Source organism: Alosa pseudoharengus, unplaced genomic scaffold (genome assembly GCF_046254945.1).
Source record: "Alosa pseudoharengus isolate Yale_2024_CS ecotype anadromous, Long Island Sound unplaced genomic scaffold, YU_APseudo_1.1 YU_APseudo_1.1_scf_25, whole genome shotgun sequence".
NCBI classification, from domain to species: Eukaryota; Metazoa; Chordata; class Actinopteri; order Clupeiformes; family Clupeidae; genus Alosa; species Alosa pseudoharengus.
In genome coordinates, this window is record NW_027468696.1 from 2,851,503 (window position 1) to 2,870,247 (window position 18,745).

Here is an 18,745-nt window from a genome sequence, read left to right on the forward strand (position 1 = left end):
AGACTCAAAAGATCCTGTTGATTTCTCAAAGAATGAGAGCTTCGCACGCAGGGTCACAGTGAACTGTGGAGACAAAAAGAGTCGGTGTTCTCTGCACATGACTAATCTAACCAAAGCAGATGCACATTATCAGTACTACTGTAGGATTGAAACCACTGTAGGTAAACAAAAGTGGATAGGCAAACCAGGGATCTCAGTGAATGTCACAGGTAATATGAATGATCCTGTTGATTTATCCATAGATAAGAACTACACACACAGGGTCACTGTGGGCAGAGAAGATATGCAAAGTCCGTGTTCACTTCACATGACTAACTTGACTAAGACAGATGCACATTATCAGTATTACTGTAGGATAATCACAAACGAAGACGAAGAGGCGTGGGCGTCGAAACGTTAGTCAGTTTGGATAATCACAAACAAAGACGAAGACGCATGGGCGTCGAAACGTTAGTCAGTTTGCACGAATAAAAACACTTTAAGCATTGAGTGCTCCGGTCCTGCTCCTTGGCTCTTCTTAGACCTTGGATCTCCCTTTTTCACAAACAAAACACATAGAGAAATGGATAGGCAAGCATGACATTGTCCTGAATATGTCAGTTATTTCCTTTTCAGAAAAAAAAAATGAACACAATTATGCACATATTCTGAACATTTCCATCAACTCACTCCACTGCACTCAAACTCATGTTCTCATGTAATTACAGATGACAAGTTTTTTTCTATCAAGTGAGTTTAATATAATAAAACATATATCCATACTCTTAGACCTGCAGATTGTGTCATCTGGAGAAGGAGCAGAAGTGAAGGAGGGAGATCATGTGACTCTCACCTGCAACACCACCTGCACTCTGAGTGGAAGCCCGTCATTCATCTGGCGTAAAGATGGACGTCTTGTAGAGAAGAAGCAGCTCATCTACAACCAGCTGCAGCTCCACCCAGTCAGTTATGAAGATGAGGGCAGCTACACCTGTGCTGTTAGAGGCCATGAGGTTCTCCCATCTCCACCTTTCAGACTCCAAGTCATGTGTAAGTGTTTTCATAAAGAGACATCGCCAACTCATGTTTGCAGTTTTTAGTTGTACTTCTTTCACATGATATTAATACACGTTTTGCCATATGTTTACATAGCTTTAAATTTACATCCATCTGACATGATATTAATACACGTTTTGCCATATGTTTACATAGCTTTAAATTGACATCCATCTGACATGTCTCTATCTGCCACAATGGAGACAGACCAGTTACTATCCCAATCTTAGGTCAAGAAGAGAAACAAGTTTAAAAGTTTGAAAAGAAAACACATCACTATATTCACCTTTGCAGCTTGGTTGTCTCTTTTATCACTTTCTCTACCCCTTCTGACGACAGCAATGGACCGTAGTCCTCCTGTGATATTTGCCCTAGTTGGAGTGGCAGTCTGTGGAGTTGTGGGTCTTCTCTGTGTCATCTACTGGCTGAGGTGAGCAGATCACATGAGGGAGGATGTGGTATTATATTGTCACCCCTGAATCCTTAACTGTCATACAGAGTACTTCTTTGAAGGATTTGACTATTCAAAATGTATGTTTTTTTTTTAATAGAAGATCATGTAAGGGACGTATTAACAAGACAAAGAGGTGAGATGTTTTTTCTTTCACTATTTACATATGTTTATCTATCTGAAAAAGGTGTTAGTAACTTACTAATATGGTGTGTACCCCTCCAGGATGATGTTGAGTACTCCAGCATTAACTTCCAGAGGTCCGGTCGGAGCAGAGCTACTGCTCCCCCCAGTGGTGGTGCCGAGGTTGCAGGAGGAGCAGAGGATGATGTCCAGTACTCCACCGCCCACTTCCAAGGCTCTGTAGAGTCAGCAGGAGCTCAGGAGGATGATGTACCGTATGCCAGTGTCCAGTTCAATAAAGGCAATCCTATTAAAAGGTATGTGTTGTTTTTATTTGACCAATGATGTGATAATAGCAATACATTGTCTTATGATGTGTTGCTATGTTGGAAAATAAGTAAAACTAATGCTATGCTAACTGTAAGTCACAGACCCAGCCTCATTTCAGTGTATACATACTGTTTTTTTTTCATCTACCTGTTGTGCTTGTGGCTGTCTTTCTGCAGTTCATCTGACCAACCAGAGGGGGAGCCCTTTGTGATCTACAGCTGTGTGAGGAAAGCAATATAATGCCATCCTATCTTTAGCTTATCCAGTGCTGATTTTGGATTTCTACTGTTTAGAGACAAGATAAATGTACCTATGAACTAAAAAGTTATAGAGATTACTCTATAAATCTGTTTTTAACCTTGACATAGGCTTAAATGGAATGTGTTGTTTGCTAAGATTTGTTTTTCAAGAAATTGGTTTACTGAATGCATTTGCAGAAATGCACTCTGGAAATTTGCACCTGCACGAAAATGCAGTAACTATTATAATTATGCTACAAGAATGCCATATTTCATTATGACTTTGATTATACCTTCACCAAAGAGGTTATTTTTTTGTGTGGTTTGAATGTCTGAAGGTTTTCAGATTTAGTGAAAGTGAAACCTGCTGCATTGGCCAAAGGCAAACTGATTACGTTTTTAAATGGATCTGACTCACCACTTGGCTCCACAAACTTTTAGCTAACGCTGTGCAATTTGACTCTGGTTAATGCCTGAATAGTGTGGATAGTACCATACTAACATGCTCTGCAATTTGACATTTGATCCTGGTGAATGCCTGTACAGTGTGGATAGCAGCATACTACATGCTCTAGTGCCTATACCATGTTCATTTATTCACCTTGGACCTCCTATAGACATTTATATACCTTCTAGTTCTTCTCCTTGCTTAGTACTCAAATATATTTGTACTTCTGCTTCAACCCCTTTACTAATAAAAAATAAAAATCAGCTCATGACCATTTTTTTCCTAGCCCATGTTTGCTGAGGATAACTATACTCTGTTCATTCAGTGACATGACAAGGGAAGAGCTCATCTAACAAAACTGGTGACATACTGGTAACAGTGTTCAGTGGCAAACTTTTGTTTTTAAAGGATGTTTTTGAGTATTTATGTAGATGTATGTACTGTATTTATGTACTTTGTTTTTAAATGTATTTATGTACTTCGTTTTTAAAATGGCCACAGGTTAGAATAACCAGGGTGCTCTGTGGGCACTTGGATCCAAAACATACTACCTGATCCACAGCAGCTCATAGGGGTTCATTTGGACCCAAAACATACTACCTGACCTGATCCACAGCAGCTCATAGGGGTTCATTTGGACCCAAAACATGGATGCTAATGCCTGATCCACAGCACCTCTAGGTGTTCATTTGTAGAACTGCACTGTAACTCCCTAGACCAAATATAGTGGAATGATACAAAAAGAATATAGCAATAAGTGACAAGAACAGACTGACTATTGCACACACATACACACGTATACATTATAAACATGTATATGGGACTCCTTGCATATCTCTCTACATGTTATGATATGTTCTCTTTCCACTGGATCTTATCAGCATTCTTCACACTTGGTATAGTGAACCTGCTTCTGCAGAGGTGAGAAAACTGTGGTCAGCAGAGCAGAGGAAGAGGGAGGAGCTGTCGCTGGCACGGAGAGGATGGTGAGAACAAACAAGTTTAGTGGGTTAGAGAGAGATATTGGTTAGCATGAAGACGTTAATCAGCATTTATGCACTGATCTTGGGTGAGTTTTTACCTTATTTTACAACTGGAACTTGATAGGGAGCTTGTATACCAATAGCATATTAAAGTTAAAGGGAACTATCCCAATTTAAAAGCAACCGTAAATGTATATGTTACTCTCCTGCATGCGTGCCTTTTTTGATGTGCTGAAGCCAGTGAAGCCAGAATACACATTAATGTAAAACATGCTGGTTTTTTATTTTATTTTATTTTGTTTCTTTATTCCTATGGCATCGTAAAAGCATTTTCTGTGAAATGCTTCTGTTGTGTTCGTTTTATGTTTACTAGTTTTGTGTTCCTGGTCAAAAATGCCTGCTGCATTATAACTTGTTAGAAATCCATAGTAACACACATACTATCATCTAATGTTGTGATAGACCTTTGTATCAATTTGCTTTCTATTGAATATAACCAGTTCTGAACTTCTGTTTGCTATTTATGGCCTGCAGGCCTCATTGACCTGAGCTCATGCAAGTCAGAAAGGGGAAGATTCTATTTGGGGAAAGGTTCCAGTGGGGGCTGGCATAGAAGCAAAGAGGGGGATTGAGGGTGTGTTTGCGTGTGTGTTTTAATGTACAGAAGCACATATAAAGTCCATCTGATCAATAAGTATGTGCCTGGACTCAATTTTATACACTGACCATTTTCTCACCCATTCATTTAATGGCCGCTCATTTTTGACCGGAAATACACATGGGTGTTCTAAAGTGAAATAAAAAACTCAAATTGTTATACAAATTATACAAATTGTTAAAATTTGTTTTGTGTGTTCAGATGCCCTGTGTTAACAAGGTCAATGTGCCTCATGGTAGTCAGAATAAGTTAACAATATTTTTGAGAGAAAAGAATGGTCAATCGGTCACATTTGACCGCGAACACAACAGGAGGGCTAATACACATTCTGTTTAAAAGTGTGTGCTCATTATTTTTTCATGTTTGGTAAGGTACAATTAATAGACAAAAACTCAGACGACTTACAACTTCCTGCATGTGGTAATGTACCAGACCGTCTGGAACACATCCTCGCCTAATTCATTGTTCTCTTTACTGTCTTCATTAAAAATCCTTATTATTTAATGTATATATTGAGCTTTTTGCCTTTATTCAGTTAGGAGTGACAGAAAGCGAGTAGGAGAGTGAGATTCACTTCGGATTCAAACCTGGGTCCTTTGACCCAAACATGGTAGACATTATAGCCACGTGTGCTACAGCTTCCCCATTTACTGTCCGCTTTGTGTTTTAGGGGGTTTGTGTATGGCCTGGAATGTCATTTACAGCCCCGCACACATCTGTGCTCTGGAGGGATCATCAGTCAACATGTCCTGCTCTTACACCTACTCCAGTTATCTTACAGTTGATGAATCTTTCTGGATCAACCAAGACTCTGGGGACGCACCCGATGTCTCCAAGAATGAGAGTTACACACACAGAGTCACATTAGACTGTGGAAATAAAAGACACAGGTGTTTTTTGAACCTGAGTAAACTAACCAAAGCAGATGCACAGTATCGGTACTACTGTAGGATCACCACCAATAAAGAAAAAGAAAAATGGATTGGTAAACCTGGAATCTCTGTGAATGTCACAGGTAAATTATTTGCATTCCTATATCTCCAATTCTAGGGAGTTTTTCCTCGCCCCTGTTACTCATGGGCCTTCTCTGATTGTTTAACAATCTGTAAAGCGCCATGAGACATGTGCAATGTTTTTGTGCTCTATAAGTGATATTAAATTGAAAATATACAATGAATATCATAAGCAGATCAACAAGCTAATATTTTTTGGTCACCTAACTTTAGTACACAGAAACAATTGGTTTATCACACTTCTCTTAGGACTTAAGATTGTTTCTTCAAAAAGAGGTGAGGAAGTGGATGAGGGGGTTAATGTGACTCTCACCTGCAACACCACCTGTAACCTAACCGACAACCCTTCATTCATCTGGATTAAAGATGGACGTCCTGTAGAGAAGACGCAGATCATCAACAACCAGCTGCGGCTCCACCCAGTTAGATATGAAGACAACGGCAGCTACACCTGTGCTGTTAGAGGCCATGAGGATCTCCCATCTCCACCTTACAGACTCCAAATTATGTGTAAGCGCAAGGTTATGATGTTTAAAAATGAACTAACCAAGCAATGGCATATGGTAACAATTTCCTAATCTACCAATTGACTCACTCTTGTTCAAATGGCAGCAAAAGGCCAATAAAATTTCAGTTGTAAAGATTGTCCTTATCTTCTCTTGTGAAGTTCTGATCTTATTCAAACTTGGTACACACAATCAACGTGACATTCTTTGGATTCAAACATAATGTTGGCAAATTCCCTCATTTATACTGTACCTGACATGATTTCAGTAAATCCCTTCAATTATACCTGCCATGATTTCGGTAAATTCCCTCAATTATACCTGCCATGATTTCATCACATTTCCTTATCTGTCCGTTGACTAACTCTTCAAAATGGCCGTCAACGGCCAATCAGTTGTCAATATCTACTGTTGTAAAGGTCTACTCATTCAAACTTGGTACACACAATCAATGTGACATTCTGTGGAGGCACTCTGAATTATGTGACATTCTGTCCATAGGGGGCACTACAGCCACCACATATGAATATCATGAACTGTTAAAAGTGACATTTGGCACACATTTTATCATATTTTCTAATCTTCCATCTAATCCTCATATAATATATGCCATTGCAAATGGCCAATTCTCATGAAACATCATAGGATACTTCATAATGACACAGAGAAACATATCTCTTGACCCGATTACATTAGAAATTGGTGTGCTTATACTTTGTTCCATTTCCTTGATGATGACTTTGAACCTGCTTAAGGGCACGTTTTTGCAATACTGCTTGGACCCCGATAATTACTGATTACCAGACAGTATGTGTCCGTCTCCTTTTTCTAGGTCCAGTGGTTGTTTTTTCTGACATAGAACATGTGAAGGATGGTGATCATGTGACTCTCACCTGCAACACCACCTGCAATGTAACCAGCAGCCCTTTATTCATCTGGAGTAAAGATGGACGTCCTGTAGAGAAGAAGCAGATCATCTACAACCAGCTGCAGCTCCACCCAGTCAGTTATGAAGATGAGGGCAACTACACCTGTGCTGTTAGAGGACATGAGGGTCTCCCATCTCCACCTTGCAGACTCCAAATCATGTGTTAGTGCAAGTTTATGATGTAAAAAAAAAATGTATAGCAGGCTATCATTTATCAGCAATGGTATATGATATGTTCCAGGTCATGATTTACGGTAATCCCTTGCCTATTATGTGATCATATTCTTTTGAGGTTTTAGAGACCACTGCCTTCTACACATATTAAAACGCATCATCAACTCTCTTCAACTGTAAAGCAGCTAATTACCCACAACATAATAACCCATAACCAATACATGAATTTAGGAAATTACTACGGGTTTACCGTTTTACCAACAAAACTAGATGTGCACGCAGCTGTGGGGCAGAAAACGCTTGGTGACCGGCCACAATGTTATAAACTTAACCTAATAGTCGGCTGCTGTAAGCTAAAATCATATTTTGTTCTATACCCCTGTTGTCTAAATGATAATAACCTCTCATTTCAGAATTTATTTCAGAGTTTTTTGTTCATTTGCATTATTAATATAACATTGTCTTTTGGCGTTTCTGGCGAAGACATGCATTCCATTAGGGATATTGAACATTCTCTAACCATTGTGATTTCGAATTGGTGCAGTTTTCAGCACAAACACTCATTGTATTCTTTTCATGGAGAGCACTGCTCTATGCTGTTCTAAATTCTAAATAAAACATGAACATGTAACATGGAAAATCTAGAAACATGACATATTGGCTCTGTGGGGATGGTGTTCTGTCACATGACGTTTCTCACCCACAAAGACAGATCAGAAATTCTGAAGAGACAAACAAGAGATTTGAGGATAACTAAATACTACAGAGAGGGACATGCAAGCTTTAGGGAACATATTGAGTTGACCATCTAAAATCTATATTATGCCATCTAAAATCTATATTATGCCATCTAATATGTATATTATGCCATTCTACTTTCATTCTAATCCTAACAGCGAACGAAAGGATAAACACTGAAAATAATCCTTGTTTTTATTGATCACAGCAAATGAGATGAGTCCTTTGATAGCAGCTTCTGTTGGAGTGGCAGTCTGTGGAGTTGTGGGTCTACTGTGTGTCCTCTACTGGCTGAGGTGAGGAGATCACATGAGGGAGGATGTGTTGGGAGAAGTCTATTCCAAAACAGTTGGCTGTCATAACATATACTCTCCTGGAGAACATGACTTTATCAAGTTGTGTTTTTGATTTACAATGAAGATAAAACAAGGGAAACAGTAGGACAGGGAAAATAGGCGTGAGGTGAGATGCCTCTTCCCACTGTGTACAAAACGCTTCCCCAATTTACCTTGATTATCAGATCTGTATTGCTCTTCAATTCAGAAACATAATCTACGACGTTTCTGAATTTGAAGAGCATTACACATTCCAAACTTGTTCTTCTCATGACTGTTTTGACCTAACAATGAGGTTCCTAACTTGATCCTCTTGTGACTGCTATGACTGAGGTTTGCATCCCTGCAGAATCAGAAGGATGAGCAGAGCTCTTGCTCCCCCCAGTGCCGAGGCAGCAGGAAGAACAGAGGATGACGTTCAGCATGACAGTGTCCATCCCAAGCACAGCGGGCAGACTGCAGGAGGTCAAGGGGACGATGTCCTGTACGCCAGTGTCCAGCTCCAGGACAACAGACAGACTGCAGGAGGTCAAGGGGACGATGTCCTGTACGCCAGTGTCCACTTCAAGACAGATGGTGCACAAAAAAGGTATCATTCTGTTACCCAGTAATCACAGGTGATAATAGAGTTATAATAGCATGTTGATGAAATTAAATATCTCTGAAATATGCCACCGAGGGCATCGCAACCTGGAAGCGTTAACATTGTTTCACTTGACCCCTACTTGCTGTGTCACCTCACTGCTACTTTTGTCTTATGGCTGTGCTCATCTCTGTTGTCCCGTAGTTCACTTGACCCACCAGAGGGGGAGCCCTCTGTGATCTACAGCAGTCTAAAGATGAGAATGTGAAGCAATATGACATCAACCATGAGCAAACAAAGTGAAGGTGATGCTATAATATATTTAGCTTATGGAGTGGGAGTATACTTTCATATATCTTTTCTTGTTACATTATCAATATGTTTAAATGCAACACCTATATTATTTGTAAGAAGTTGTTGACGTTTATGAGAACATGTTAATATAAATGAAGACAAAACATGAATCACATTAAATAAATGTTTTGGCTTAAGGAACAAAATATTACCAAAGTTTGTAAACACACACACAAGTGAACTAGCTTGCAGAAAACAACTATTTTGTATATTATATCACAAATAAGCTTCCACTATAATCAATGGAGCTACGTTCGAAAATGGAATATGTATGGAATATGTAAATAGCCCTCCAAGAGGGGGCGATCGTGGTAAAAGGCTTCTCCAAAGAGAAACTTTTTGGATTTATTACCTCAATACAATGTCGCCAGGGGGGTTAAATGAGGAATTTGACATAAAGCCTTTCCTCTAATGTCCTTTTTTGTATCTTCATGTAACATTGTGTGTGGGATTGCTCTGATGTGACAAATTATGTCATTGTGGGATAATGTAATATACAATGTAATTTTATTACTTTGTGAGCCATGGTGTTGGTCTTTTTCCATTTTCTTTGTTTTTTGTGGGTAAATCGTATATGTAATTTTATCAATAATTGTCTTATGTGGTGGCACGTGTGATGGATAATGTGATACTTAGGCCTTGGTAATTAGTGTGAATGGGCTCAGCTGATGAATGATCATCTGAGCAGGTATATGCTCTATTTATACGCTTGAATTGTCGCCACTGCTAAATTACATTTGCCTGAGGAAGACCCAGCCGGGTCGAAACGTTGCAACATTTAATAAAAAATATTAGCACTGACTGTGGGAATGACAGAAGCAGCTGCTGCCATCTACTGGTGAATACAAAGTTTTGCAAATATAAAGGGCTCCAATAGACCTCTGAGGTTCACCTACAAAAAGGCTGACATTTTTGCCTACCGTATTTTCCAGACTATAAGTCGCACTTTTTTTCATAGTTTGGCAGGTCCTGCGACTTCTAGTCAGGTGCGACTTATATATGAAAAAAAATATATAATTGAACATGTTTTTAAATGTTAATTTATATTAACTGACATGAACCCTACATGAAACATTACCGTCTACAGCCTCGAGAGAGCGCTCTCAAATGCACAAGTCCTGTGCACTTTCAGTCAGAGATTAGTGCTTGCGCTATGCCTGAAACACACATGCATACTTAAATCCTCAAATTATGGCCGGCTGAGAGAGGCTGAAGCAATAACCTACATTTAAACACAATTGTTGCTGCCAGGCATCAGCCTACGAATTTTATAAAAAAGTAAATCATGCATAATTTAATAATATTAGACCTCTTTGGCTGTACGGAATAAGGTTTCCCTTGCAGCACAGCACACGTTCCATGAATGAATGAAAGCGGATGCCTTATGCAATAAGCAGATGGAAATCCCGACACTCTTTCATATATGAAACTTAATAGTGAACCATTAAATACCCCATGGTCATCAGTCCCGATATTTAGCAGTATAATCAAACAGTCCAAATGTAAATTAAATCTCAAATTGAACATCTTCTGCTTTTGATAGCCTACCGCTCCAAACGAAAAGTATAGGCCTATGGTCTCACAATAAAACGCAAGAAATAAAGGCCTATAGCTGACTCGAATATGGTCCAAATAAAGGTGCTGTACTTTGCCCAGCCATAATTTGAGGATTTACGATAGTCTGTCCCCTAAACATTCCTTACCCGTTATCTACAAAAAACAAAAACTCACTGCCATGTAATATTTGATCGCTGTTTTGCTACTAATTATCTGTCACGTGAATACGCACAGAAAGTAAAAGTAGGCCTACTATGCGCTCCGTGTCTGTAGCTGTCTGTTCACGTCCGCAATCGATTATAACTTTCCTGAAATGGAGAACACATCCATGTTCTCTCGCGTTATAGGCTGTCATGCTTCTGTGTTTGCAAAATTCCGGTTGTGTGACGGTTCCTGATCGCTAAACGTTTGTTTTCCTTTCCTGTCGATAGCAGTTGATGTAGAAGCACCTATATTAGTATGGGGAATTGTGTTATTTTAGGAACGATTCATATAGATTTTTGCAATTGGTGTTTTTTTACTTGCTAGGACCCCATTGAATACAAAACAACCTGTTTCCAATTTTTTTCTTCATTTTCAGTGCCAAAATTCAAGATGGCGGACAATGTATGCGGAAAAATAATATAAAGGCTTAAAGTGGTCAACTTTTTGATAAATATACACCTAATAAGGTATACAAGTGAGATACAGACTATTTTCAAAAGATGTATTGCATCATTTGCCAAAAAATTTGGAGAAAAAATGGAAAAAATGAAAAAAAGAGAAAAAAATCTGCATCTTGTTTCATTATAGAAGAGTTCAACAAAACATTGTCATTGTCACTCAAGTATTTATCCTCACCACTGTCACTGTCTTTTTAATATTGGTGTACATCTCCTCAGAGCCTTCACACCTGCAAAGTTGCGTGAATGGTAAGTTGTTATTCTTGCATGAACACCTTATACTGCGGTGCTGGTGGAAGTTTTGACAGAACAGGAGCCCATTGCCCATCAACAATTTGTCTCCATCCCAGTGATAGTGAGTCAAGAATCTTTGGAGCAGGCACTGTATCTTGTGCCCAAACATTTGCTTGCCTGTGTGCTCTCAGAATTTCAATTTAATTTCAGTTATAGAGCATCAAAACATTACACATGTCTCATGGCGGCTTACAGATTGTTAAACATTCAGACAGAGCCCATGAGTAACAGGGGTGAGGAAAAACTCCCAAGAATGGGAGAAACATATAGGATGAAACCTCAAGCAGATCCACGACTCAAGGGCCTGACCCATCTGCCTGGGGTCAGTTACAGGACAGTAAGGTCTATATACAGAGAATAGAACATGGTATTTAGAGCCACCTGAGGTATATGTTACAAAGTGGTTGGATGGTTACATAACCAGTATGATAATGCATGAATCCTATTTAGTGTTAAGTTCAAATAGTCCAGTGTAGGGGATGAATTGTCCATAGGAATTAGGAGTTGTCATCGGGCAAATAGTGGGTCGCTAGGCTGCGCGGGCAGAAATCCGAGCATGGGGATAGCAATAGGCGATGGTAGGGCAATCATAGGGATGGGATTTCCCTAGTTCCCGAGTTTTTCCCTGGTTGGGTTTTAGAGTTTTAAACATGTTCCACCGAAGGGCATTAGCTGTTTGAAAACCATGTTTTGAGGAGCTGACACACAAATTTCTCACATCCAGCTAACACGTCTGGAGATGGATGAGGACCTACTACAAGCCTACAAAGTGTGTTAATGACACCATCATGACTTGATTGACTTGAAACAGAAACCTTTCCTTTCCCACGAGATAAATGATAAATGGCGGGACAAACGGTTGACTTTCAATTTCCTGATAGGATAGGATACAATAGGATACCAGATAGGTCCACCGTCTCTATACACGATGTGATTGCCCTGAGCGAAGTTTGGTTTTTCCACCTCACAATCCAACAGAGAGTTGCTAGACTACCCTGACTGCAAATTACATTTGCTGCCGCTAGGGTGCGTCAAGATTTCTAGGCTGTATCTTTTGTCGACGTTCTCCAGTGCCCATGATAATGAGACTGTCTTTGTTGATGTCTGGTACCCTGCGAAGGGCAAGCACCAAGACATCTGTGTGACATGTAGATATATGGGGTTTTGCCAAAATGACTTACTGCTACTGCCACCTTTGTGTGTGTGAACTGTGACTAGCAGTTTACATAGTTCAACAGCTTTATGACCAAGGTAGAGGATGAGGTTGGCTTTGGTTTCCTTCGATCCCAGGAAAGCTTTAAAGTCTTTGATTGGTGTAGTCTTGTATTTTGTATCCCTTATCATGTGCTTTTCCCATTGTATGGACCTGTCTCGACCTGTCTTTCATGGAGTTTGTGATGGTATAGTTGTTAAATAATAAGTATATATCATTGTAGCCTCGTGCCTTACTTTCAACATTTTCAAAGAAGCATTCTGCCAGATCTTGGCAACAGTTTATGTCACTTTTCCTGACAACCATCTCCTGCACAACAGCCATGCCATCTATTAAGATGCTATCCAATGTGTGTGTTAATTGCACTGAGCTACTCTCTGTAGATTGTTCAGAGGATGCTGTTTCTGAAACCAGTCACAATTCATGGATGAAGGCAGACTTAGCTGTAGTGGGCAGCATTAGGCTTGCATATAATCAACAAATTCATATGTTCCCACAATTTCCTGCAAGTCCTGTTAACAGAATTATTGAAGACCAAAGAGCTCATTGTGGACTTCAGGAAGTCTAAAGCTAGCACACACACCCATTCTCATCAATTGGACTGAAGTGGAGTGTATCACCAGCTTCAGATTTCTGGGTGTCTACATCTCTTGGACCCTCAACACCTCTACCCTGATCAAGAAGGCTCACCAGCATCTCTTCTATCTGAGGAGGCTAAAGAAGGTCCACCGGCCTCCTCAGATCCTGGTGAACTTCTACCCCTGCACCATCAAGCGTATCCTTACCAACTGTGTCACAGTTTGGTATGGCAACTGCTCTGCCCACAACCGAAAAGCACTGCAGAGGGTGGTGAAAACTGCCCAACGCATTCCTCACTCCCCTCCATTGAGGCCATCCAGGGCAAGCGATGCTTGCATAAGGCGCACAACAGGTTCAGAGGAAGCTTCTTTCCTGCAGCTGAAGTCTAGCTCTCCATCCCAGTGACAACCAACCAACTAAGCCCCCCCCTACCCACCCTTTGTCCAATGCCTCCTTGCCTGTACCTGTTGAGGTGTCCACGACCATGGCAACCTTGACAGGGACAACAAGGAGGCAGACCCCCCCCCCCCCCATGTTGTTCATACATTGTTCACATTACATAGCCATATTTATTCTGCTCTTATAAGGTAACTGCTAATACACTGCACATATTTATATTACTCTAAACCTCTCTACTTTATATAAATCAACTGTATACTACTGTCTACACTGCACTACATTTCTTGACCTGTCTATGCACCACCTGTCTATACTTTGTATATCACATTGCACTTTTCTCCTTTTTTGCACTTCTGGTTAGACGCAAACCACATTTCATTGTCTTCATACTTGTACTCTGCTATGACAATAAAGTTGAATCTAATCTACTCTAATCTATTGTGTTGAGTGCAGAACATTACTTTAATTCAAATGATTATTAGGTTATGTGAAGGAAACTTTTAAATCAGTCAATGTGTTTTTCCGGGTATGCCAATAAATAGCATAATGGTGGTTACACCCATCACTGGTTGATAATCATGACATCTCATGTCACCCATGGTCATATTTATTACCTAAGTCATTACATTTTATTAGAAAATGTATGTATATAATGATAATGCCTAACATATATCCATTTAAAATGTTTAAAAAGGCGATTATTTGCAATTTTTGGTGATATATCCGCCATCTTGGATTTTGGACCTGTGCAGTCCGGGAAAAATTGGAAACAGGTAGTTTTGCAAACTATAGGGTCTGAAGAAGTGAAAAAACATAATTTGCAAAAATCTATATGAAATGTTCCAAACACCTTTTTTTGCTACATATCGCCCTGCACTATATAGGCTATAATTTGACTTCAGTGGTGACAAATCCTGCTGAGAGAGAGAGAGAGAGAGAGAGAGAGAGAGAGAGAGAGAGCGCAAAGAGAGGCACCCCCAAAGTGGTCCTGCGCGCGCCTGTGTGTGTGTGTGTGTGTCTCTGCATGGGGTTCAATTGAAGTCAGAGTTGGTCCGTCCAGTCTAGTTCCGCATTCAGGCCGCTCCATTATTAGATTAACGTCAGACAGCGTTGTAAAATGTGTGGGAATTTCTCGCATTATGATGGCTAGAGTTGCGGGACTTTTATTAATATGCTCAATACTTATTAATTTTATTAATAATTTATGTGCAATAGCCTACCCGCAATCCCGCGCTGAAATTTAGGCCCTGGTTTTAAATGTGCATCTTTTTTTCTCTGCTTTCTCGGAGGTGGCCAGCGAGCATTTGTTCTTCTGCTGGCTTGTCTCTCTACATCGTCCAAAATGCTTGATTGCATTGCATTGCATTCTCCACATTTTTAGCTAAATCTTCATGTACCACATCAGCATTTTTGTTTCAGTGGATCTTTTGTAAATTGCTTTACAAATACCGTCGGGCCTATATAGGCCTATTGCCTGGCATGCCAGTTTCGGGCATGTCCATTTAAAACAGTCTTTTTCTCTATCGTGAGCATTTAATCTGCTGCCAGCTACACATCGCCCAAAATGCTTGATTGCATTGCATTCTCCACATTTTTAGCAAAAATTTCATGTATCATATCAGATTCAAAAATGCTTTTGTAAATTGCTTTACAATTACCTTCGGGCCTATAGGCCTATCGCCTGGCTTGCTTTGGTCACGTCTAAAACTGCATCTTTTTCTCTCTCATGAGCATTTAATCTGCTGCCAGCTTGTGATTCCACATCGCCCAAAATGCTTGATTGCATTGTATCCACATTTTAGATACATTTTGGTGTACCACATGGCATTTTCTTTCAGTGAATCTTTTGTTTTGCAATTAGCCTACCTTCCTGCCCTCCACTTGGCTGCCTTCACTCCTTCGTCTTCATCCTTTTGGATTTTGTGAAATACATTTCTAAATAAATGTGACTTATAGTCCGGTGCGACTTATATATGTTTTTTTCCTATTCATGACGCATTTTTTGACTGATGCGACTTATACTCAGGAGCGACTTATAGTCCGGAAAATACGGTATATTATGAGATCAGGTATCTTGCATTTTTTTCCATGTGAAAATAACATGGGGATTTTGAATTATCACACATGTTAAACTCTTAGCCTGGAGATTACAGACCCTGGAAATCTAGAAAGATTAAGGGTCTGGCCATGACTAATGTAATGGCCCAACTCGAGGAGCGGCACCAAGCATGCATTTGAAAATCTCACTGCACGCAATTGGATAACACTATGACCAATGTTTATTCACTGATTTCGGACTTCAATGTTGTCATTATCTGTTTAGCTCGCCTCTGGCCCGCATGTATCAGATACACTGCCGTGATTACTTTTCGCATCGCGAGGAACCAATGTGCATCATTACTCATTGCCAGAGGGTCTGGCCACAAATAATTTAATGGCCCAACTCGAGGGGCAGCACCAAGCACGCATTTGAAAATCTCACTGCACGCAGTTAATTACTACAACCAATGTTTGCTGACTGATTCCGGACTTCGACGCAATTGGGTAACACTACGACCAATGTTTACTGACTGATTCGTTGCAGCGCTGTCGTCATCTGTTTAGCTCGCCTCTGGCCCGCCTATATCAGATACACCGCCGTGATTACTTTTCGCATCGCGAGGAACCAATGTGCATCATTACTCATTGCCAGAGTGTCTTGCAGAGACAATTCAAATTGTGCTCTCGCGAGAACTCTGAATTTTCAGGGTATTAAAGGGACAAATAATTCTGAAATGCAGATGTTTTAACCTTCATGCTTCTTCAGGGGCCTCATATACAAAGACTTGCGTGGAATTCCTACTAAAACATTGCGTACGCAAAAATCTGGAAAGTTGCACACGCATACAATAATCCAGATGTATGAAACTGTACATAAGAAGCAAACCGCGCAACCTTTCTTTGTACATCCCAATTAACGTGAAATTAAGCGCACATGAACAAGCATTATACTCCACCCTCTCTCCTCCCTCAATCACACTCATTTTAATATGCTAACTAGAAGGACGCTCGAGATTGCAGACCTCCGCGGAGACAATGGCCTATCCCACAATATTAATACGAATGAAAACTAATTTGTGGACCCATCCGTACTCGAACCTGCTCCAAAATGTAATGGAAATGGCAAGAAACGTACGTCTTTATTGTCTGTAATTAATAACAAAAAAAAAAAACAGTAGTGGCAGAGGAGTGTGGCAGGGCTACTAGGGTCAGAGACCGTGGCAGATTCATTGGTCAGTCTGCATATAGGTGACAGGGTTTGCATAACGGGGTTTGGTGGGCATTTGGACCATTACAAAACAATTGCATTAATTAAAAAGTCATTAAGTCAATCGTGAACAAGTAAGAGACCACTCATCGCGCACTCAAAGTAGAATAAACAAAGTTGATCCAGGCCACCTTGCCACAACATTACAATTTCTGGATCATATTCCTATAATTTGCACACAAGTGTAACATCAATGATGTGAATGCTTACTCAAGGAAAGTCAAAGTAGCCTATAGCAGTCAGTCACACTAAGGGAAATAGCTTCAATTTGCGCTTATTAGTCAGGCTTTAGCTATTCACTTTATATGATATGAGCAGTGTTGGGAACGTTACTTTAAAAAAGTAATTAGTTATAGTTCACTCACTACTTGTTCCAAAAAGTAACTGAGTTAGTAACTGAATTACTCTATGATAAGAGTAACTTATTACTAGGTAAAGTAACTATTTGCGTTACTGTTACAAAAAAAAGTTGCTATATGTCAAAGAATTTGGATTTTTTTGAGCAGTTTTGAGCAGCCAGTTGAAATGAGTAGAACAGACAGGTGTTTGTAGGCTACATAACTTTTGATATTTATTAGATAGAGATAGATAGATAAATAGATAGATAGATACTTTATTGATCCCCAAGGGGAAATTCAAGATATTGCACATCGACAGACCTACGGTCAATGTAAGTGCCACACACACACATATTATATTTTTTTTTTCAGCTAGGCTATCCAGATCTGCCATCATTTCATGTATTAGTACTAGCATTGATTTTATTTTGATTTTTAAAGAATTAAAATATAAAAATCATATTATAAATTATTTTAATATTTTGACCTGTATTTGCATTTCATGTGTGTGTAGGGCAGACTGTCCTGAAACAGGCAATATAATTGCCATGTTGGAGGGATACTCTGGGGCTGAGCAATTTACAGAAATATGTGGTGTGTGATTTACGGAAATAAATGCCATTTTTTATTTAGCGATGAAAAATGACCATTCTGCGCTCCATATCTGTGACACGAACTGATCTGACCTGACTTGACCCAAGTTGGCCTGTTAGCATGTGTGACTATGGTGTATGCACTCATGATGATTCTCAACGTTTTACTGCATTGCCATGAACAAAGTAAAGGCAAAAAAGGTGTTTCTTTGTTGAACAAATTGGGATGCAATGTGAGCCTTGAATTGGATGCCATGCAGGAATTTGCTAGGATCTCAAAACTGAATTATGAACATGTTTTGCCATAGAGAAACACACGATAGCGTTAGATTATAAACATGCTTTGCCACAAAAACAGACAAAAACGTGGGGTAAGTCCAGCTATATGAAGTTATTATTTTGCTGTCACTTCGTCTGTTTTATAACCCAGAAGGATGTATTTGGCATCAAATGATAGCTCTGTGTCTCCTCTTTCATCTGACATACGGGTCCGCGAGTAATTCAAACGAGAGTAATGGGTGTGCAGCGTTGGTTTGTGTACATGATGTTAATATTTTGCAGTCACTTCGTCTGTTTTTATAAGCCAGAAAGATCAATATCCATGGTACCAATGGATAGCCGTTTCCTCTTTTATCTGATATGCTTCCCATATCTATGCGATCACGGGTTCGCAAATAATTCAAACGAGAGTAATGGGTGCGCAGGTGAACGCAGAGAAGTATAGACTGTAAATATGATGCAATTTGATTTAATTTCATGATTTTTTTACATTTTCATACTTGATTGTAGTCTCTTTGGAAAGCCCCACTTCTTCTCTGTCATGCAATAAAGGTTACATCTTGTTGCGATGAACAGTCGCGGAGCAATGGAACAGAGAAGAAAGGGTGTGTTTTTTGACGCACTTT

At 39.7% G+C, this 18,745-nt stretch overlaps 1 protein-coding gene across 1 annotated transcript; it reads left to right on the forward strand.

Moving 5' to 3' along the window:
• The first annotated feature begins 3,616 nt into the window (after window positions 1–3,616).
• On the forward strand, window positions 3,617–9,408 carry LOC143099233 (B-cell receptor CD22-like). Its single transcript, XM_076262330.1, has 7 exons — window positions 3,617–3,695; window positions 4,938–5,282; window positions 5,530–5,790; window positions 6,619–6,876; window positions 7,835–7,922; window positions 8,311–8,550; window positions 8,749–9,408. The coding sequence occupies exons 1-7, from the start codon at window positions 3,659–3,661 to the stop codon at window positions 8,810–8,812; spliced, it is 1,293 nt and encodes a 430-aa protein (XP_076118445.1). The 5' UTR covers window positions 3,617–3,658; the 3' UTR covers window positions 8,813–9,408.
• The last annotated feature ends 9,337 nt before the right edge of the window (window positions 9,409–18,745 follow it).